The 21,949-nt window shown below is 45.3% G+C and overlaps 1 protein-coding gene across 17 annotated transcripts in view; it reads left to right on the top strand.

The window, feature by feature from the left end:
- Positions 1-21,128, top strand: part of SEMA5A (semaphorin 5A) — a 478,910-nt gene extending 457,782 nt beyond the window's left edge. For 7 of the 17 annotated variants that reach the window (XR_012377654.1, XR_012377655.1, XR_012377662.1 and 4 more), the window contains 6 exons: positions 3,439-3,609; positions 5,144-5,299; positions 6,684-6,731; positions 11,276-11,487; positions 14,582-16,282; positions 18,975-21,128. Coding sequence is in view for 2 of the 17 variants with exons in the window: in XM_073891092.1 (XP_073747193.1) it covers positions 3,439-3,609; positions 5,144-5,299; positions 6,684-6,731; positions 11,276-11,487; positions 13,696-13,729; positions 14,582-14,589 (629 nt within the window). In the remaining 15 variants the exon portion in view is untranslated. Of the gene's footprint in view, positions 1-174; positions 2,151-3,438; positions 3,610-5,143; positions 5,300-6,683; positions 6,732-6,826; positions 6,869-11,275; positions 11,488-13,695; positions 13,730-14,581; positions 16,283-18,974 lie in introns of those variants that run through there. The other 10 variants (XR_012377663.1, XR_012377666.1, XR_012377665.1 and 7 more) reach the window with 10 other exon arrangements.
- Positions 21,129-21,949: the final 821 nt, after the last annotated feature.

Here is a 21,949-nt window from a genome sequence, read left to right on the forward strand (position 1 = left end):
ACATGGAGGCTACATTTGTTTTCCTTCCTTGGCTCCAAAGTTCCTGCAGGCTGCCTAGCAGTGAAGGCTATGGCGTGAAGCTTTTCCATACTCTGTAATTTCTATTTTGGAAATACTTTATAGTCTTCCTAATATGAAATATTACTTCAATATTCATTATCATTTTTTATCCAGTCCAAAGCACCGTCCCCCTTGCATCCAGAGTCCGTGCTCCGAGAAGGTGGAGATCTGTGATAGGAGCACAAGTTTGAGGTGGCAGGAAGTGAGGAGCTGGGTCGAACTGGTCCGGGGTGTCCAGTGATTACAGAACAGGGCAACTGCCTGGTGGAGTACCGTGGCTGGAATTTTCCTCTGATTTCCCTTTGGACTGGAAGCATCTCTTTCCCCAGTTCTGAGTATATCCCTTAGGACAATGAAGTTGCTGTTGAACTCGGTGGAGGTATTTGTGAGCTTATGGTTGAAACTGGCAAGTGGGAATGTTTTAGCTGCTGGATTCTGTTCCAAATGCTCCCTCAAACTGCTCGCATTCCGAACAAGAGCTACATTCTGTTAAACAACAAACAGTTCTGTGCCAGGGCAATTTTTTTGTGATACCAAGAGGACAGTTGGTGTGAATGGGGTGGGTAGCATTTATTAGACTAGATGAGATAATACTTGGAATGTTAGTTGAAATGTGGATAGGAATGAATGCTATTTGAAATATCACAAGGTAGTTTCTAAACATCAGCTTATCAGCCTCCTGGTGTGTGACTGTTAGGACTGCATGATTATAACATGATTATGAATGAAAAAAAATCAATCTTTGGTTTGTTTTTAAAATTTTTTATTGTAGTAAGAATATTTAACATGAGAGCCACCCTGTTAACAAATCTCTATTTTTTTTTTTAAATTTGTTTATTTACTTGGGCGGGGAGAGGGAGAGAGAGAATCCCAAGGAGACTCCCCACTGAGCTCGGAGCCCAACAGGGGGCTGGATCTCATGACCCCGATATCATAACCTGAGCCGAAACCAGGAGTCAGATGCTCAACAGACTGAGCCACCCAAGGGCCCCTGTAAACAAAACTTGACACATGCACAAGACAGGACTGTTACCGAGAGAACAGTGTTGCACAGAAGGCTATGTGGGCTTTTGTGAATAATACTGCAACAGACATGGGAGTGTAGGTATCTTTTTGAGATCTTGATTTCAATTCTTTTGGATATCTGTACCCAGAAGTGGGATTTCTGGATCATACAGTAGTTCTGTTTTTAATTTTTTCGAGAACCACCATAGTGCTTTTCCTAGTGACTGCACCAGTTTTCATTTGCCCCCAGCACTGTGCAAAGGTTCTGATTTCTCCAAATCCTCACCAGCATTTTTATCTATTGTTCCCCGTTGTTTTTCTTTTTATAACCTCCATCCTGGCAGGTGTAAAGTGATGTCTCATTGTGGTTTCGAATTGCATTTCATGGATAGTTAGTAATGTTGAGCATTGTTAAACATACCTGTTGGCCACTGGTCAGCAAGTCTACCATGACATACAAAAGTGAAGAATCCTCAGATCCCATGGTTGGTTCTATCTAAGTCAGGTTCCCGCACCATCTAGACGAGGCACTAGACCCTTCGGAGCTCCAGATTGTCTTGTGCACATTCAGACACCCAAGCTCTTTGACACCTGTTATTCTAAGGCACCTTCTTCTTGGGTGTGCAAACATATGCACTAGAGACCAAGCTTCAGCTCAGGTTACAGACAGAGAAAAACTGGCAGCAAGCATCCGCCCAGTAAGAATAGATGCAGAGGAGGATGTTTGAAACTTTTACAATTCTGCCTCCTACCAGTGGCAGATAACTGACTGGTTCCCCCCTACCTCCCGATCCACCTTATTGCCTATTAGGGAAAACGTATAAACTTCTGAATCACAAAGTGCCCAGTTAGGTCACAAACCCACTTTAACATGGGGTTCAGGTATTTTGTTTCTGTTTTGTTTTTACTTGTTTGCAGATAAAAATATCATAAAAATGAAATTCTTGCTCATGTTTCTCAAAAATACTTTCTTTTTACGTATGCTTATAACTAAAGAAAAATATTACTCCACAAAGATGCGTTAAATCATGCTGGGTGTATTAAAATGCAAATGCTGTGATTCTACTTAAAACAACCTTGAACAACTTTGGCATTGCTTCTCATGATGGCTTCTGGGTTTGTTTGTTTGTTTTTAAGATTTTATTTATTTATTTGCAAGAGAGAGGGGGAGCACGGATAGGGGGAGGGCAGAGGGACAAGCAGCCTCCCCGCTGAGTGCAGAGCCCCACACGGGGCTCGATCCCAGGACCCTGAGATCATGACTTGAGCTGAAGGCCGCTGCTTAACCGACTGAGCCACCCAGGTGCCCCATTTTGTTTCCTTTTTATGTAGGATACAGGGAAAATAAACTATGCAACTAGGTACATATGGTAATAGTGAGGCTCTCATCGGGTTTTTATTGTCACTAGCTGTGGTGATGGCTATTCTTGCCCATTTTTGATGAGTCTAATGCCGGGTCAACAGAGTCCTGCAGCTTTGCTCTGGGGCTGGCTAGCAAGAGAGAGCACCATTCAGGAGTTAGATAAATAACAGGTCGGATATGACAGTATCAGAGACTGCAGCCAGCATGAGGGGCCGGTTTTAGCAACATCAGCTGATGCAGGACGAGCACCGAGGTCCCACATCCAGGCGGGCCACCGATGCCAGCGCTCAGGAGGTGCGGGTGCAGGTATCAGGAGCCCGGATTGGGGCAAACGAGGGACATGCTCTGGGTGACCAATAGTCACGGAACCAGTCATGCCTCATGTCCGCATTGTAAAACTCTCCTCCATAATCATCTGGCTGTGGATATTGGGATTCGTCTCTTTAATCCTTCCTGTAAACGCATTGCCAGGTCAAGTGCGGTTCATGCTCAGTTTGGTTGTTTAGCACCTGCGTCTCCGGAGCGCCCTTCACAGTTCCTCCCGGAACCTGTTAGCTTTTCTCAAAACCCCGTGTCGTCGAGCACATTGTAATCCAGGTAGGAAGGAAGCCCGTGACTGCAGCTGCCGATCCTTGGCTCTAGGTAGGTTGTGTGGTTAGCAAAGTGAGAGAGAGCTAGCGGGCCTTCACGTGAATGACTACAGAATGTGGTTCATGGTCCTTCCCGAGGACTGGGACTTTGTATTACATACGTAGCACTCCTCGGCTCTCTTCCTGCTTGCCTGTTATAGGTTTAGAAATATTGTCCGAAAGAACAAGTAAGAGGCACTGAGAAAGCATAGGGAGGAATATGCAAAGCTGGTTTCCTCACCAGGAGGACGAGCCCAGACAGCCCCGTGAGCGGCCAGGGGGTGCACCGATGCCTTCCTGCAAGGCACGTTCCATCTGCGGCCGCGTCAGATTGGTCAGATGGGGATTTCAGAAGTGTTGTGACTTTGTGTCCCTTCCCAGTGGATGGCGTCTGGTCTTGCTGGTCTCCCTGGTCAAAATGCTCGGCGACGTGTGGTGGTGGGCACTACATGAGGACCCGCTCGTGCACAAACCCAGCCCCAGCCTACGGAGGAGACATCTGCCTGGGGCTGCACACGGAGGAGGCGCTCTGCAACACGCAGCCCTGCCCGGGTAAGCGGCCTGCCTGATTGCCCGACTCGGGGGCTCAACCCGCCCCTTCCCTCCCTTGATTTGCAAGTGGTAAAAGTGATGAGACCCCATGAGAGCAAATACTGAAAGAAGGGAACACCTCAATCCCGCGCTATAAACCTTGCTGTGACGTCATAGCACATTGTTGCACAGTGGAATGAATAGTTCTCACCGTGCCGTTGTTTCTCAACTAGTAACAGACACGGGTCATCACAATGCATTATTAAAAGGTTTAACCTGGTCATGGGATCTGAAAATCAGGTTGGGGAGCAAGGAGAGCCCTTGTGAAGGACTTGGCTTCAGGTCCGGGGGTTCGGGGAGATCCAAGCTCCAAGGCTGGCTAACACAGGTGCCCAGTGGGTACACTGCCGCAGCATCCTTCTCCAGTAATAATCTGCTTTGTCCTGACATGTGGGGGCCGCTTGGAATGGAAATGGGACACTCTCTTCTGAGTCTAACTTTGATATTGAAACACCCATACTTTTAATGTTTTTACTTGCTCCTGCAGATCTTTCTGGAGGGTTCCATTTATATTGAAAAGTGCCTAGAAACCAGATTCTCACAGTCATCCCCAAACCTCGTACTTTACACGTTTTTAAGGAAAAATGTAACCTCTTTACCGTGGATCCAGGCACATACTTGATTTCCAGATTTTCCCTGTAATGCAGAGATGACACTGAAATTTAAGAAGAAAAAATCAAACTGCATTAAAAAATATCTTTTTAATTTGTTCAGTATTTCCAAATAATACTGAGAGCACATTTTTTTGACCTCCTTACTTAAAACATGAGTGTTTCTTTTCACACGTCCGTAGGCCTGGGTGAAGTTAACGAATCCTAGCAAATTTTCCACTTCAGGGTGAAGTGTCCTTAGATCATTCAGCTTTGGGCCTTCACCCCAGACTCATGCCCTGATCTTAGGCACATAGGCAACAATAAACCTGGGATAAAATAAATTCTACCTCAGGTACTGCCTGACATTGGTATATCGACTGCAGAATTGTTCGTGTAACGGAAGGGAAGGTGCTTGTAGTAGCTGGAAGCCCCTCTCAGCAACCTGGTCTCTCTCATTCACGCACTGCCATTTCTCTTGCCCAAGCTCTGAGGCCTGTAGGAATTTTGGCAGGAAAGGGTTTGAGGGCTGCTCTTCACAGAGGAGCGTTGCCCTGTGGGAAATGGGGTCTGCACTGAAGATTTCTCTCCCCTGACCACTGACCGTCTCTGCACAGCTGGACCTCATGAATTAGAGTATTGTGTGTCCAATTACAATGACTTTAAAACCTTAAAATAACATGGATTTTGGAAAAGCGCATTATTTTTGCTCAAAGGTCTACAAGCTCTTTTATTCCACTCCATGTGTAATTTATTTACTGGGACGCTTAGAAGATACACGTCCATCTTATTTATACACAGCCCCATTACAAATGTAATATGAAAACTTAAAGTCATGTGTGGTGCTTCCAGGTGGGTTGATCTCAGGGGGCATTGTCACATGTCCCCTCTTCCGGTCATTGCAGAGAGCTGGTCCGAGTGGTCAGACTGGTCTGAGTGCGACGTGTCTGGAGTGCAGGTCCGTGCCCGCCAATGCATCCTTCTGTTCCCTGTGGGTAGCCAGTGTTCTGGAAACACCACCGAGAGCCAGCCGTGTGTTTTTGATGCCAATTTCATCCCAGGTAAGGGCAGAGAGGCTTGTCAGTGTGAACCAAATCATTTCCATCATTTAGAGAGGAAATGAGTCATAGGTGGGAGTTTTATCTGTCATTTGAGGTCTTGTTTGGTGAAACAGAGATGATTCTATCAACTCCTGTGGTTTCAAGGTAATTAGTAGATTTACAGATAACTGTGGGTTTAGGCTTGAATTTGGGCCATGCGTGTTGAGTATTTTTTTTCTAACACAATATCTCCTACAGTTTACTGACTATAACACGGTGAGACGATTTTGCCCAAAAAATCAAATTAGATTATCCTGTTATTTTAACATTAGGCTAAATGCCCTTGCAGTGCTGTGTGCATGTGTTTGTACAGAGAAAAAAGGCCAATTCTTTATGCAACCTTGGTTTACTTGGGAAGATGGAAACCTTCCTTGGCTCTCATCTTGGAGAAGAGACTGGCTGGCCCTTGGGCTATAGGCTTTTCCATGTGAAATCGATGTTCGGTTATTGATGGTAGCCAGTCATCTGTCATATGTAGGCATGGTGTTAGGTATTTCCAAGTCATTTTGTCTATGTCCACTGTACTTTAAGGCAGTGTTGTAGACCAAAGCAGAGACCAACCTCCTACAAGGTAATAATAGGTATTTACCTTGTTTTCTTCCACATATGGAAAAAGTAACCATATTTTAGAGAAAATTATTAGCTTTAGCCTTATAAGGTGCCTCCATCGTGTAAGGTATCGAACTGCAAGTATTTATTGTATTGTTTTCCTTTTTGACCACAGACATACTGCTGATTCTTGCTACCCACTGAAAAGTCAGCACAGGAAAGAATAGTGTCTCTGGTCTCCTGAAATGATGTTTGATCCTTGTGGGTTAAACCATTCCTAGCGTCTGTTCTCTCGTTGGCATTTTACTTGGGTATATAATATGTGTCATGGCAAAGAGTATGAGTGGGTGCTGAATGGGGGCTTTATTTGACTTTATGGCAATTTCCTTGGAGCTGTGGTGGATTGGTCCCCTCTGCAGGGAATTTGACAACACTGCTTTGTTCAGAGGCCGGAACACCCAGGCAAATGCTGTGGGGTTGACACCTGGCGGAATATTTGGTAACAGAAAATCAGCACATACTCTGGCCTTATTTTGAAATTAGTGCCCTGGTTTCAACCCAGAGGACCATAGCCTTTTCTTTCCGTGATAATGAATCTCACTCCTTCTCAATCATGATGACCTTGACCGAATACATCTCAGGTTGGTTAAAACAAAGAAACATACATTTTTTTTTTTTAAATAAGTAATCGGGCTTTTGGAACTTTGACTCACATAAAACACGAAATCATTAGACTCATTGATACGCTCTTTCTTCCCAACACCCTTTACACATCATGATTTAATTTTTTTTCCAGAAGTATCTGTGGCGAGATCCAGTAGTGTAGAAGAGAAACGGTGTGGGGGTAAGTTCCTCTTTTTAACTAATTTTTAATTAATTTCTGATATTTTCTCATCATTTCTCTTCCCGTATGTTTTATATGATGTTTGGCCCAAGAAGAACAGACTGGAGAAACTCTTGATCCAAACACCTTATACTTTGGTTAGTATGAATGTGAGTAGTCAATATTTGACATCTGGATCAGTGTTTCTCAGGTGCAATATCTACCAGCATCATCAGCATCAACCTGGGAGGTGGTAGGAGTGCATATTCTCAGGCCCTGCCTCAACCTGTAGGATCAGAACCTCTCTGAGTGGGGCCCAGCACTCTGTGGCTTAATAAGCTTTTCAGGTGATTTCTTTCAGTGGATGCTAATAAGCTTTATGAACCAGTGATCTTGATAGTAGCTATAGTTAAATTTCTTAGGAGTAAAAACCTCAATTCAAGCATTTCCTTTACATTTATAGTGCAGATACATGGCAGCCAGCCTCTAACCAGCAGACTGCTGGAGTGACAACATTGTAATGGGGCATTAGGTTATACCTACATCTCTGGAGGTGGTTTTTAAACTTTCTGCAAATCTGAATGACAAAACTCAACATTCTCTGGTTCCAGTTCCTGCTAAATTTGGACTTGACTGTCTATGTTTACCTTGTCTGGACAGGAGGGGCTGACTGTCCACTGGTCAAAGCCCATCCTCTGTCCACCTTTGGTAATCAGAGCCAGTATCCACACCAGGACCACAGATTCATCCATGTGGCTGGTGACCTATAAATACCCATTCCTGCCATAATCCAGTCCACCAGCAGAGTCCCAGAAGCTCAGCCAGAGGCCCTGGTCTTTGTTTATTTTCAATCAGAATCCAGAGCTTTGTGGATGTGTTTTAGGAACGTACTTACTGTTATTAACTACATTAATTAAGAGCTCACTATTTGTTGCATTCTCTCTGTTTAGTTAGTTGTTAATCTGTTCATTTACTAATCTTTGCGGAGCACCCGATCCATGAGCTCTGTGAGGGGCACTGAGTTGACCATGGGGACACCAACAGCCCCAGCCCTTCTGGAACCAGCAGTCATATCATAAAAGACCCCAGTGCCTGAGACATTCAGTGTCTGGTGTCTGACCTACATTGGTTCAGAGAGCTCACAGACTGGCAGTCACTGACTTGGGATCCACTGGAAGATGAATAGACACTAGTTCCCATAAAAATAATCATAGCTGTAAGTGTCCATTAATATTTTTAAATCAGTCACTCTACACCACCGTATTAAATGGCAAGAAGTACCCTATTTGATCCTCACAAAGAGCGTTCACGTAGGTGCCGCGGCCCACAGTTCCTTAATGTAAAACCTTTGGAAATACAGGAGGGTTTTAGAATTCAGCATTTTTCAGGATTTCAGATAGGTCGTATGGGGCATATGATGTCTATTATGTAACACTCTGCAGTGCCCAGGGCTACATTCTGTAAGCAGTCTCTTTCATGATGCTTTGTGAAGTGTGGGCAAAGTGAAGATGCCAATGCCTCTCCTGCAGTTCTAGTTAGTTCTGCAGCAAAAGGGTTGGGTCAGGTCATGCTTTGCTGCCAGGTGAGTGATGAAAAATCCGTTTCCAGAGATTTTGGTTTTGTGAATTGCAGCCATGCACTGTCATCTGCATGAAGGTCGGTAAGAGTCAGAGGGATGAGGCCACTGGCCAAAGTTCACACAGGTAGTCAGCACTGGAGTCACAGATGGGATCCAGGCAGTGGAGCTGAGAGTACCACGGGAGAAGGATCCTGGCAGTGGGTATCTGGGAGGATTGTGTCTGGGGGGCTGGAGCCACAGCAGCCCTGGTCAGGAGACAGTTTTGGACAACACCCAGGGTCCAGGGACACCTGCTGCCTTCGGAGGCAGCGTAGGTCCAAAGAGAAGCAGAGTTTTTAAGGAGTGCCCCTGTCCTCTGGGAGGCCAAGACAGAACTTGGGGTCAACCAGCTGATACCTCTGCAGAGTTGACTGGTCCTCCATGCCCACCAGAGATTCCAAAACCATTTTCCCCCGCCAGCCTTGTCTGGGTTAGGATATAGGAGACCTTCAAAGGCCTTGAACATCTGGGAGAACATGGTGCAACATCCATTCCCATCCTAAAATGCTGCTTCTGTGTGTCTGAGTCAGATGGGCTAATTGGGCTACCCAATCCCAAATCAAGCCTTGACATGCTATTGATTAGATCATAGAGACGTTCCTTACTCTGTGATGTTCACAACTGATATTTTTAGATCTTTAGGCTGCTGTAACACTGACACACCAGGACAGGGAAGTCAGAGGTCATATGGATCTGATTGTAGGGCTGAGGGGTAAAAAAAAAATCACCTAGCAAAATATTTTGGGATGTTTAGGGAGACAACAAGATGTCTTTTTTTTTTCCATTTGAAGAGAAATCAATCAAATTTGGTATAGGAAATCATCCAGTTGAGTGAACTGGGTAGCTGGTTTCTATTCCAGCTTTTCTGACCAAAAACAACAGAAAAAAAAAAGCATATTCCAAGCAAAGAGCCACATTAAGCAAATTCAAAAGAGATTTAATATGCACTATTTTTCCCTATGCAGAAAAATGTAGGCCAATTGAATTTTTCAATTTATTATTATTATTTTTAGTTTTAGTTTCATGAGACACAAAGACTAGATAATCCTCATAAAGATGTCAGTTGGCCCCAGCCTCCCTGGGCACCTGCACACATGATCCATTTGACTAATGACAAAGTATCTGCATATGGAGAGCATCATATATCTTTCACATATTATAATAAAATGTTATCAGTGCAGCAGAAAGTACTTTTATCGGTAGAAGGCATTGACCCTAGGGAGTCAAAGTGACTAAAGTGTAAAACAATGACAGCACGTGTGAAATCTGCTATCGCTTACTTTGAGCACAGTTCCAGTGTGATGGTAGACCCTTCTGGTGGTGGCTGGTGGGATGTCCCCCCGGATGCTTTGTCCAACCGGCCCACGTCTGGGGCTGTCCAGCTCTAGAGGCTTCAGACAAAATCAGGAAAGGTCAGAGATTTATGAATTGCTTCCATTTTGTTAAACAATGGACCAAAGAATCAAGAAGTGAAAAACTGGTGGATGTAGGGGAGCAGGTGATGCTTGTGGAATATTCTAGTAACATCTGCTGGGATTATCCAGGGTCTGGTGCTGAAGACTTGGGTGCCTGCCTTAGGAATGGGGTAGGAGCGAGGGGGTTGCAGCTTACAGTGAACGCAGCCTCTGTGCATGCTGGCCACTCCCCTAGAGAGGCAGCTCCATCTCTCAGGGGTCCCGGGAACACGGCATCCGGAAGTAGCAAAGGGACACGGCCTAGAGGGAGACATCAGGGTGTGGGAACAGTGAGGGTACCCCACCTCTGCTGCAGATTCAGGTAGGAGCCAGGGTAGTCGAGGGGCAAACACCCCAGGGCCTGGGTGCAAGGGACAAACTTGTAGGCCTTCTCTCCCTGAGAGCCTGGGGGCCTCTCTCTCTGTGGCTCTGCGATTTGCCTGGTGTCTGCAGGGTGCCTAGAAGGCATTTCCAGTGGTTCTCTTTGGGTGCAGGATGGACAGACAGATCAGGGAAGAGCATGGGTGGCACTGCACCCCCTGGTGGTGTGTGGAGGGGACATCCTGGGGGAAAGCCAGTCCTTGGGATGTGTCCTGTGCAGGGACAAGGCCAGTAACCCACAGGCGACAGGTTACACATGGCGCCAACACAGTGTAGAAACAGCAAGGTCATGTTCTGCTTCACCTGATTTTCATTAAGCCCAGCTTCATGAGCATTGCCCAGATGTTGTCTTTATTCCCTGAAAGGCTTGAAACCTTCATTGTATGGTGTTCTATCAAGACATGATGAACATCTGTTTTTCTGTGTGGTTGTTTCTCAGACATTACAAAGATCTTTGTTATGGTACCTTGATGTTCCTCAAGCCAGTCCCACATTAGACACATAAATCCGTGTCTGCTCATTTTTTCAACATCTTGTATTCATAACTCAAGGAAAATAACCCAAAGATGCTATTTAATAGAAAAAAATATGTGAAAGAGGGTTGTTTCATAACCATTAAAAGATCATACTTCATTCCTTTGGCACAAATCCTTTATTTCTTTGGTACAAAATTTTCTTTATCGGGTCTCCAAAATACAGTAATTTTGAGCAATAATTGGAAGCAGTAAATGCATTCTCACTTTGTTCATGTAGGCTGTAGGCAGGGATGCTCCACCTGTTAAGGAGCATGGAAAAAATGTTCTCTAGGAACCCCCTAGACCAGAGATGATGCTGCACTTGAAACAGATGAGCAGACTTGAGGAATCCTTTAAAAGAAAAAAATGCTTCTGCTAGTATATTAAGGTGATCTCCTAAAGACTCATTATAGTCCGTAAGAGCATTCACTTAAAATATGCTGTGCTCCCTGTGGGGGAGTGTGTTGGTGGCCATGACATTTCAAAGGAAGGTCACGGGCCTTTTGTTTTGTCTTGCTCTTTTCATCCAAGTGCATTGAGCTGTTGAGTAGTGTGTTCTTTTCCAAAGGAGCGTCACTTTTGATACTGTCTTCCCAGAGTTCAATGTGTTCCACATGATTGCCGTGGGGCTGAGCAGCTCCATCCTGGGCTGCCTCCTTACTCTGCTTGTCTACACCTACTGTCAGCGGTACCAGCAGCAATCCCACGATGCCACGGTCATCCACCCCGTTGCTCCCGCCCCGCTCAACACCAGCATAACTAACCACATCAACAAACTGGACAAGTATGACTCAGTGGAAGCCATCAAGGTAAGGGGTCTGCAGATGGAGGTTCAAGGAAGGGCCCTGGGGGCCATTGGCCAAGCTCGGGGGTGGGGGTGGCTTGAATGAAAGAGTGGAGAGCAAGGTAACGGGTGCCCCTCATGATGAGCTGCCATCTTAGCTTGGCTTTGCCTACAAAAAAGATGGCGCCTTCTATGGGGAAGTAGGTTAAAAATAGGACTTGGAAACAGCAACAGATAGAATGCCGGAAAATACTGGGTCATTGGCCAATGTCCAGCTCTGCCTCCAATCCCCAGGTTGGCATCCTGAGAAAAATTGTTACATTATGATAAAAACTATCCTCAAATAAATTTTATGCATAATGAAGGCTCTTCAGCTTTGCCTGCTATTATGTGACTGGTATGGGACGAAGTGTTCTGTTAAATTTTCTCAATGGGTGATTAATTCAGTGTTTGCCCCAGAAATAGAGAGTCAATGGCCAGTCTCCTCATTCTGAGGAAGAAGGAGTGGAAAGGACATCAGCTCTGGACCAGGCAGACCTGAGTCCATGAGTCACCAGCTGAGGCATTGTGCGTCAGGGTTTAGAATACAAGTCAGTTAATTTGTTGAACCTCAATTTCTTCATCTTTAAAGTGGGTATAGCAATGTGTACTGTCATATCTCTGTTGTGAGGACCAAATGGGATAACATGCAGGAGTCGGGGTGTAGCTGGAAGGACACGCAGGGCTCTTTTTGACTTCACCCCACGTGCCCTTGAATGAAGGACATTCTCATTTTGATATTCCTCTTAAATTGGTGCTTCCCCTTAACATTCCCAGGGAACATTTTGATGCTCTCTCTGCCATGATGGTTTCCTTTGAAATTTGATTTCCTTCCCATGTGGGAATATGGAACATCTTCAGCCCTTACAACTTCCGGTGGTTGGGAGGTCTTGTTCCCTGAGGACCACAGTGTCCTTTCTTGTTTACTTGGAGAGAGACAGAGCCAGTTGGCTTTTACCCATGCGTCTTGCTTACACCAGGATCCAGAACCCACCAGCGCCTGATGCTAATCACATGCTAGGGCCAGGGAATAAAGCCCTAGGCACTAATAACACTCCCCTCACACCCTCTCAGCCCCGAGCTCCCAGAGTATGAGGAGGAACATGAGCTCCTTTTATGAGCAAGAACCTTTCAAACAAGCCTTCAGGATCCAAGAATGGGGCTCCTCTAAATGTGATTCCAACCTATTGACTTGTGTGTTACTTCAAATGTCTCAAGAGAATTTAGCTGGTCTTCTGATCTCACTTGAGATCCAGGAACCAATAAATAATAATTTATTGTTATCCAGATCATAAGAAATTTCACTACTAGGAGGGCAGAGGGCTCTGAGGGCACTGACTGCTGCCTTAGTCTCTAATGATCCTTCTGGAACTTTCTTCTGATACCTTGCCTAGACCAGTCCTGGACAGTTGGCCTCTGCCAACCATCTGACATCTTTATGTCAGTCCTTTTAATATTGAGGATAAATATTAAATAGTTTGCATTTTGAAAGTGTAGGTGGCTTTAATGACTTAATAAGGAAGGCAAATCCGTGTCAGAAGTGGCTACAGTAGCCTGTGTTGGGGGGTCCATAGCTGGGCCCCCCAATAACATGCATATTATGGCTTGCTGAATGAGAAGGTACAGGCCACACGGGATCAGCAGGCAGCCCCCTCAGCACCCGAGCTCCTCCTTTGGGGAAGGAGAAACCCCGGGATTGTTTTGACTGAGGGCACAGTTTCAGTACACTCACGCAAAGGAAGTCAGGTCCCAAGGATTATTACTTACCCACCCCCAGGAGCCTGGGGAAGGGCAGTCCTCCATCCCTGGTCAGCAGTGAGCAGGAGACAGAGAGAGGGTAGCAGGCACCTGTTACTTATAAGGTGGTTTGGGCAGACATCACTCACGTTTTACAGGCTCAGCTCTTAAGTGGCTATTTTATTTTTTAATTTTCTTAAAGATATATATTTATTTATTTATTTAGAGGGTGAGTGAGTGGAGGGGAGGGGAGGGGCAGAGGGAGAGGGAGAGAATCTCAAGCGGACTCCCCAGTGAGTCCATCTCACGTCCCTGAGATCATGACCTGAGCTAAAATCAAGAGTCGGACACCAAACTAACTGAGCCACGCAGGAGACCCTCTGAGTGGTTATTTTAAAAGGTATCCCAGGAGAGCTCTATTTTTAATGTCCTGAGGAATCTCCATACTGTTTTCCAGAGTGGCTGTACCAGCTTGCATTCCCACCGACCATGTAAGATGGCTCCCCTTTCTCCACATCCTCGCCAACATTTGTTGTTTCCTGCCTTGTTAATTTTAACCACTCTGACTGGTTGCGGAAGGGGAGGTGGGTGGGGAATGAGGTAACCGGGTGATGAGCATTAAGGAGGGCATGTGATGTGATGAGCACTGGGTGTTATTCGCAACTGATGAATCATTGAACACTACATCTGAAACTAGTGATGTGCTATATGTTGGCTCTTTGAATTTAAATTAAAAAATAAATTTAAAAAAAGGTGCCCCAGGAAAAGCAAAACAGGGACTTATGTGGAAACACCAAACTGGGGTCCTTAGGTAAATGTTCAGACTCTGGGTCTGAATGGGCTTGTCAGGCTGCAGAATGTCCAGGCAGCAACTTAGAATGGCTGTTTTCTCATCACATGCTCACCTGCTAACAACTGTAGAAAATGAAAAGAAATCAAGCCATTTGAAATTTCATGCATTTACTTAAATAAGCTCCTTCAAAATCTCTTAATCAGTGTACCTGTCTGTGATAATCAGAAAGCTGCTTAAATTCTACTCAGTTACATAACATTCAAAGTGTCTGTTGATTTGAAATCACTAGAGTTTTAGGTTTGTTGAAGGTTTGGATTTCTCAAGCTCTATATATCAAAAATTGCCAACCTCATTCTGGTCATGAGGCAGGTCCTCAGGAAGGCAAATAAGGGGAGGAAGCAAGTAAGTGAGAAATCACATTTAGAACAACGGAGCCTCAGAAGGGAGTTCAAATTCAACCTAATCGTCCCCTCCTTATGTTATCTTTCCAAAATACTGCTTGTGGAGTATTCTTAAGTCTTTCTTTTTATTATTACTTTACTTTTTACAGGCGTTTAACAAAAACAACTTGATCCTAGAGGAAAGAAACAAGTACTTCAACCCTCACCTCACTGGGAAGACCTATTCCAACGCCTACTTTACAGATCTCAATAATTACGATGAGTACTAAATAGCTGTTACATTTTTGGCTTCTTGTAATCCCCCGGTTTCTCAAGGCCTGTCCTCCATGACTGCCCATGTTTCCACGACTTCAGAGATGAAGTTTGGATACATTTCAAGTGCATTTCAAGCCATGAGTGTCCCATTGCTGCCAAAAACAGACATCCTTAAAAGCAACAAAAATCTAAATATGATGTCGTGAAAATCTGGTCTAAATGCTTGATCATTGTTGAATGAGCCATGGCGTGAAGTTTTGTTTTGTTTTGTTTTGTTTTTTATTGTGCTCAGTCCATTTTTCTAACAAGTCAGTTGTGTTTGTCAGCTTTTTAATAAATGTACCACCCACATAGGAAGGAGTCTTTAGAAATAGGAATGTCTTCCTGCTCTTGAGCGTAAATCTTCATGATGTTTTAATTCAGGAGAATAGACACTTCTGCTGAGAGTCCCCCTCCCTCCACCAGGAGTGTCAGATCCATAGTATTTGATAAAATGAAGGATATGAATGTGGCTGTAGAGTTATTCGCCATGGGTCTCCCATCTTCCCAACCTGGATAATTCTGTGGAATCCTTGGAGGCAACTTGTGTGTCTGGACTTGGAATGGCTCTCACCTGGGCAAGGGCAGGGATTCACCCTGGCTTGGGTCTGCAGAGGTGATGGCGTGAGGTGTGACACTCTCATCCCTCCCTTGGTCTTGATGCAGTTCTTGTGTTGTCCCTGGTGGAGCTGAGCTGAAAGACCAGAGACTCAGACATGATGAAGGGTCCAGCGTTCTGCACGGTGCTGCAAGGCTAGCCTCCATATTCTCCCTTCTGGACTTCCTACCATTCCAGGGAGCTCCTTGTCGCGTGGTTGGCCCGGAAGCCTACCTGGCCGGTCCATAGGAACATCCTGAAGAGCCGTTTGTAAAACCACCACTCGTTCACCATTTGGATAGCCTCCTCAGCCTCTCTTATTCCTGCAAGGAAAGATCGTGAACATTCATTAACACCGATGAGGGAAAGTATTAAAAATACTTTGAAATATAGTTGAAACCAACTTTTTTTTTCCCCCATGTTATAGGAAGGTTCGAAAGAACTGACATTTAAGGAGAAGTAACTTTTTATTTTCTGTCTCCTGATAGAACTAGTGTGTGGCTATCAGCCCCTTCCCGGAGCATTACTGACGTGTAGAACTGGTTTTCTGCAGCCCGTCGATGTACATATTGAAGTGTGCCCCAAGTACCCAGCTCTCATTTGCTGCCTCCGGGTCCGGTGAGGAGGTTCTGGTGCCTTGTGTCTCTATCTAGCTCAGTGCTGCCCTCCCCTCCGCCCCCTCCCACCTCTCCCTGCACGGAGGCAACAGCATTTCAAGATGTACCTTGAGAAAGCAGGGAAGTGAGGTTGTCAGAAATCCCTGTGGTTCTGAGCATTGATCACCACTAAGCATTTCAGAGTGCTGTCATATATATTCATAGAGGTCCCCAAAAGGAAAAAAGCAGGAGAAATTACTCATAAACAACTGATAAATAATACATGGCAGTTGGTTGAATAGTTTTTGGAAGAAAGAACAAGATTGAAACTGCTCATCGGACACCCCTGACCGACATGGACAGTAAGACACATTCTTACTGCACAGTGAACCTTCAGATCCGTGAACGTACGCAGCACAGGCAGTGCGGAACGCAGACTTATTAGCACACGTGTTTTTAATCCTATCCAGTTGAAAGAAACAATTTCAGAAAGTGTTGGGGGAAATCCCCCGTTTAGTCAAGAGTATTGTTGTATTGAAAATACTCTCATACACCCAGATTTTCAGAAGCTACTCTACTAAAATTCCAATTTAAATGGCAGGGGGTCTCCGGGAGGTCAGAGAGGTCGCCCCTGAATGGTGTTCTGGGTCTTTCCGGGGGGGGAGTCCATGTTGCCTCTCCTGCGAGTCTTGCCCGCTGTGTGAGGCTGCTCGGCTTGGACACACAGAGCTGAAGTCCACACTGAGGTGAAATTCAGCCAGCGGGTTCCCTCGTTGTTCCTCAGCGGGATTCGCATTGGATGCTTTAACTTGTGTCATCGCTTCCCTCTAAGAAAAATGTCCTCGCTGAGAAGTACGATGTAGTTGCTTTTGAATCCCTTCCCCAGTGTTTTCTAAGCTTAAAAGGACATTTTATCTCCCCTGGGAAAGAGAATACTAATATTTGGAGAAAGCCTCCCTGGACCTGATTAGAAATGCTTTCTAAGTGCTGTCCACGCTAGACTTGAGTCCATCCCCTGCAGTGACCGGGGGCAGCACCCACCCTCCCCGCGGAGTTTGCACCTTGGCTGACTGTACGTCCTGGAACTTACCACTGCTGAGAAATGCTCTCATCTTTGTTCTCTGAAACTCCACTCAGAGAAAAATCACTCTGGCTTCTCTCTCTCTCTCTGTGTCTCTCTCACATTCTCCTTATTTCACAGAATTTCAATTCATTAAGAATAATTTTAACTATAATCTAAGTATTTTAAGCAGCTATGGAGTAACTTTTGCTTCTCCATCCTTCTGCGGCTGTTGTTCATAGGGGTGTGCCACCCCTCCGTACCCCTGGTTGTTGCCTGAGCCCCAGGCGGGCTTTCACAGGGGTGCCTCCCATGTCCACCTGGACCTCCTCCCTAAAGCAGCTCTCCTGGAGGCTGCCACGTTTGCCTTCCCTGTGGGTCGCATTGGAAGTTTCTGGATGACTTTTTCTTTCGGTCTTATCTTTTTTTTCTTTTCCTTCCTTCTGTTTTCCTCTCTCCCTCTCTCCTTCCTTCCTTGCTAGTACTAGCAGCACAGATAGGGACTAATACTTTTAAGCCACACCCCCTCTGAACCTAACATCGAATGACACTAATCACAGTTAAATCTCTAGGAGTATTTCTGGATAGGGTTGAAGTTTGCCTGTTTTCATTAGGAAACTGGCTTTCGGCTCACACTGGAGTCTTTGGAAGTGATTCCCAGCGGCAGGGCTGCTCAGGGTCCTTTCTCCAGACGAAAGGAATCCCCATCCCGAGTGCCCAGCCTACAGAGGCCCACGTCCTTTGGAAGGAGAACACTGCCCTGCTTTCCCCAAGGAGCGCTGTGGACCAGCGGCTGGCATGAGCCTGAGGGCTTGTCACCCCTGAGCGATGGGACTGTGACTTGGGAGGAGCTCTGCCCCACGGAAGCCCCACCGCCGCCAGACCCGGTGCTTCCCCGCAGGGTTGCCCGGCTCGCTGGAGGCCCATGTCCCTGCTGCTTCAGGGAGGCTTCTGCACCCCACTCCTGCGGGGACGTTCAGCAAGCCCGCTTGGGTGCATCCTGAGGGCAGGTGGTGCTTCCTTGAGTGTGTATGTGGGGCGGGTGGAGGTGCCACAGGACCTGCAGAGGAGTGGACAGTGGGGGGACACGCATCCCTGCCCCAGAGAGGCCCCTGTCCCTGGGAAGGGGCTGCCCTGTGCTCGGGGTGGACCAGGGTCTGGCCCCATGGACTCGTGGAGTGATGCCAAAGAAAAGAGAAGCAAAGGTGGGAAAAGGTGAAAATAGGGACCCGGTGGCTCCCGAGCTGAGTGTGAGGGCCGGTCCCAGGTGGGCAGCCAGGATGCATGCACAGTTCTGTGGGTCCGATGCCGGGACTCCAGAGGGTGGGAGTTTCAGCCGAGGGTGGCCTTATTTCCTTATTTGTCTGCACATGGGCGAGAGTCGTGGGGCTGAAAGCCCAGGAGGGTGAGTGCTTCCACTGGAGGCGTTGGTAGAATCTGTGGGTCAGACCACCTTCCGAGTTAGGGACAAAGTCTCAGCGGGGGAATCCGGTGTCCCCAGGGCTACCTACAGGATACATGAGTGTGTAACGGAAGATCAGAGGAGATTTTATGTGAAATATATATCCAAGTCTGCAGTCAGCTAATCATTTTGCATAAACACTCCCTTAATGCACACTGAAGGTGCAGTCTTGGTAGAATAAATAAAATAAAGTCTTGTTTTTAGAATAAATCGTGGACATGTCCCCAACAGTGTCAAAACACCTTAAGCAGGATCTTTTACACTCTATTGGGGTTTTCTGGTGTGTGGCATTTGGGGTCCACTCCATTGAAGTCAGCATTTCCATCTCAAAAGCTGGCTCTGGGGCACCATCCAGGGGCAGCAGGTACCAGTGGGGGGTAGAGTGAACTGCTTCTACCTCAGAGCAGCCATTCTCCACAGAGCAGGACTGTCCCTAAGCCTCCAGCTCCGATAATCAGTGTTCCCGAAGGTGGGAATTACAATGAGAACCTTAAGTCAATTCACACGCAAACTCTCTGCTCTTCTTTTTAAGATGAGGCAAAAGTGGAGTTCTCGGATTGCATTGGCATGCCCAATACATTCATCCCTTCTCATGTCTCCATTACGTCATGGCCATTCTTGTCACCTGGTGAGAATATGTGGACACAACATTGCAGATCTGATTACCTATGATTGTCTATTGTCAGAAAATAAAGCCATGCCGAGCGCCTGGCTTCTCTGGGCAATGGGTGTGAAATGGGAGAACGTAAAGTAACTGTCACTTTGACCAGAGGAATACACAAAAAGGAATGCCATTTATTCAGAGATCAAAGATTTGGAGACCAGAAACCATCATGGAATCTATTTCTGCTTTTCTCCTCTATTGAGGTCATTAATAATAACTGATTGAAAGATGCTTTGTAACTCTACACATACTCAAGGTATTCCTATTCTCTGTTTTGATAACCCGATAAAATACAGGGAAATAAATTGCTGGAATCCTTGCTTTTCCCTTTGGAAACTGAAAAGTAATGAACAAGATGCAATGTTGGATTATTGGCAGGGATTTCTATAATGACTATTCTGTCATTTTTTTTTATTATCCTGTCTCCATTTTTTAATGGACTTATATTAAAGATGTGTTATACATATTTTGGGGAGCAGATGGATCAAGGTTTTTTCATCTATCATATGTCGCATTAGCAAAGATTTGATACATGTTCCAAAAGCATCAGGAATGGAGATTGTTCTCTCTTGAAAACATAGCTTACACAGCACAGGGACTTACTTAGAACATCGTCAAAACGAAATTCAGAGCCTGACACCAAGTGTACAGTTCCTAATGTAAGCTGCCTTGTAGTATTTGCAAAACATCATATTCGTTTTGCCATCAAAAGCAATCAAGCTTATTACCCATGACCGGAGTCAGAATCGATTTTTGTTCAAACAAACAGGTTTTACTGTATTTACGTGTTGGGGGTGACTAGCCAAGGATGGTTTAAAACCAGAAAGGAACAAAGTAGAGAGAGAAAACCACTCTTGTGGCACTTCTTAAACCAACATTTTGGACCAGCAATGCCATCCACTCCATCTCTTTATATTTAGGAAGAAATCTGAGGCCAGTGGTTGGAACGTGAGTGACCCTCTTCTTTTTCAGCTTCGTGGCAACTTAATGCCAAATAGTTCAAATGTTAGGTGAATGGTCGTTCAACTGGTAGTTCAAACTGGTTCAAATGCTTGAAAAATATGAGCTGGGAGCAAAATCTGGATTCTGGAAATTCCCAAACTGTCCTTCTATCATGTCACTGAGAAAAAAGCATTGTTCTCCATCCCCTGTAAGTGCAGATAGTTTAATTCCCTATAAAAAGTTGCCAGTGCCTTGTTTGAGATGATGATTTATCATCTCATCTTGTCCAGTTCAAAGCAGAGGATTGATTGGCTGCACTTTGAAGAAAATCTTATATGTCTCTTTGAACTCAGGAATAGAAAATGACCCAAGGAGCACATCCTAGACGTGATGTCTGCCCCCGCTGGGTAGAGCATGTCGCACCAGAACAGAGGCAGATGTGTGTTCCAAGTTCAGGTTATTCTGGTCTCAGCCTTCCAGAAAGTGACATCACTTTAATTATACATCTTCCACAAAACACCTTAGGGTTTGGTCTGTGGTAGGGATGCCGATGTGCTGCCAATTGAAGTTAGAGTGTTTGTTACTGTCCCTCTTCAGGCAAGTCCACAGATGGAGCAAAATCAGGCTGGTGACAGCTGGTACAGATACACTGAGTGGAATGAGAACCACCTAGAACTTTGTGCACTTTTTTTTTTTTAAGCCAACATCAGTACTACTTACAAGTACACAAAGTTGTCAACCTTAATTTGGATTAAGAAAGTTAATGGTGTTTTCTCTGCTAAAGGTGTTTTTTCTTATACGGTGACTGTGGCCAACATCGAACTTGAACTTCTGCCCTTTGAAAGAAAGCACAGTTTGAATCTTCAACCCCAGCACCTCCATTGACCACTGAAACTCTACGTCATCTGCAAAGAAAACGCACAAACTTGGTCCAGTGTAGGATTCTTCAAAAGTGGGTAACAAAGCTTGTGTGTTATGCCCCTTGACGTGACTTATGGAGATGTTATGCAATTAAATGCCTCGTTCTGTGTTAATTTGCTGTTGCTGTTCTGTGATGCAAAATAAATGTATTTGAGATTGTTTCAGTTTTTCACTGAACCTTCTCCAAAGCCAACTAGAGCCCTTGGGAAATTTGCAGAAAGTTCTTGACCTTAAAATTAGTTTTTAAAAGACAATAAGTATCAATCATAATGGGGCTTTTTAGATGGGGTAGCATTTGCCTTTCCCTTCCTTTGAATGAGGAACTGGAGTTTCGATTGCCCTGTTGGAATCCTCGTGAATTGCCAGAACTTTCTTCACTGGGCCATTGGGTGCACTTTTTTTCTGTCCTTACGTTCGGTTTTCAAGGTTTCATTTGAACAAAAACCTTATTTTTAGAAATGTGTAATACAGATTTCCAGTAGTCTTCACTTTTATGTTTTCTGTTCATCAGTTCATTGGTCTTAAATGCTCACTTGAGAGCTGTCCAGGTCTATATCCAAGAATGTTGTTCAGTGACACCTGACAGATACATTGCTTTCAAAAATCAGTTTGAGATACCAATTGTGGCATCCCAGGCAGGGAGCTCATGAGTGGGATGCTGGATCAATTATGGAAATTTTGAGAAGAGGCGGGATGGGGGGGTTACCCGCCGATCAGCAGAAACCAACACACACCTGCTCCAGGTCCCAACTCTGAGGAAAGCAAACATATTTATAAGATAAAATGAGCTGTTATTACAGAAGGAGAAATGCCGTGCTCACTGCTCTTGGTGAATTGCCAGTTGCTATAATCCAAACCAATTCATCATCATTTATTAAACAATAAATTCATGAAGAATGATCCTGAGTGCCGCTCAGAGTGCAGTCTTCCCTCCATAGCGTCCCCTCCACACCATCTCTATCTGCCAACATCTTTCGGAC

The sequence above is a fragment of the Callorhinus ursinus genome, unplaced genomic scaffold, assembly GCF_003265705.2.
Source record: "Callorhinus ursinus isolate GAN/ISIS: 27379988/994484 unplaced genomic scaffold, GSC_fseal_2.0 scaffold3, whole genome shotgun sequence".
NCBI lineage: Eukaryota > Metazoa > Chordata > Mammalia > Carnivora > Otariidae > Callorhinus > Callorhinus ursinus.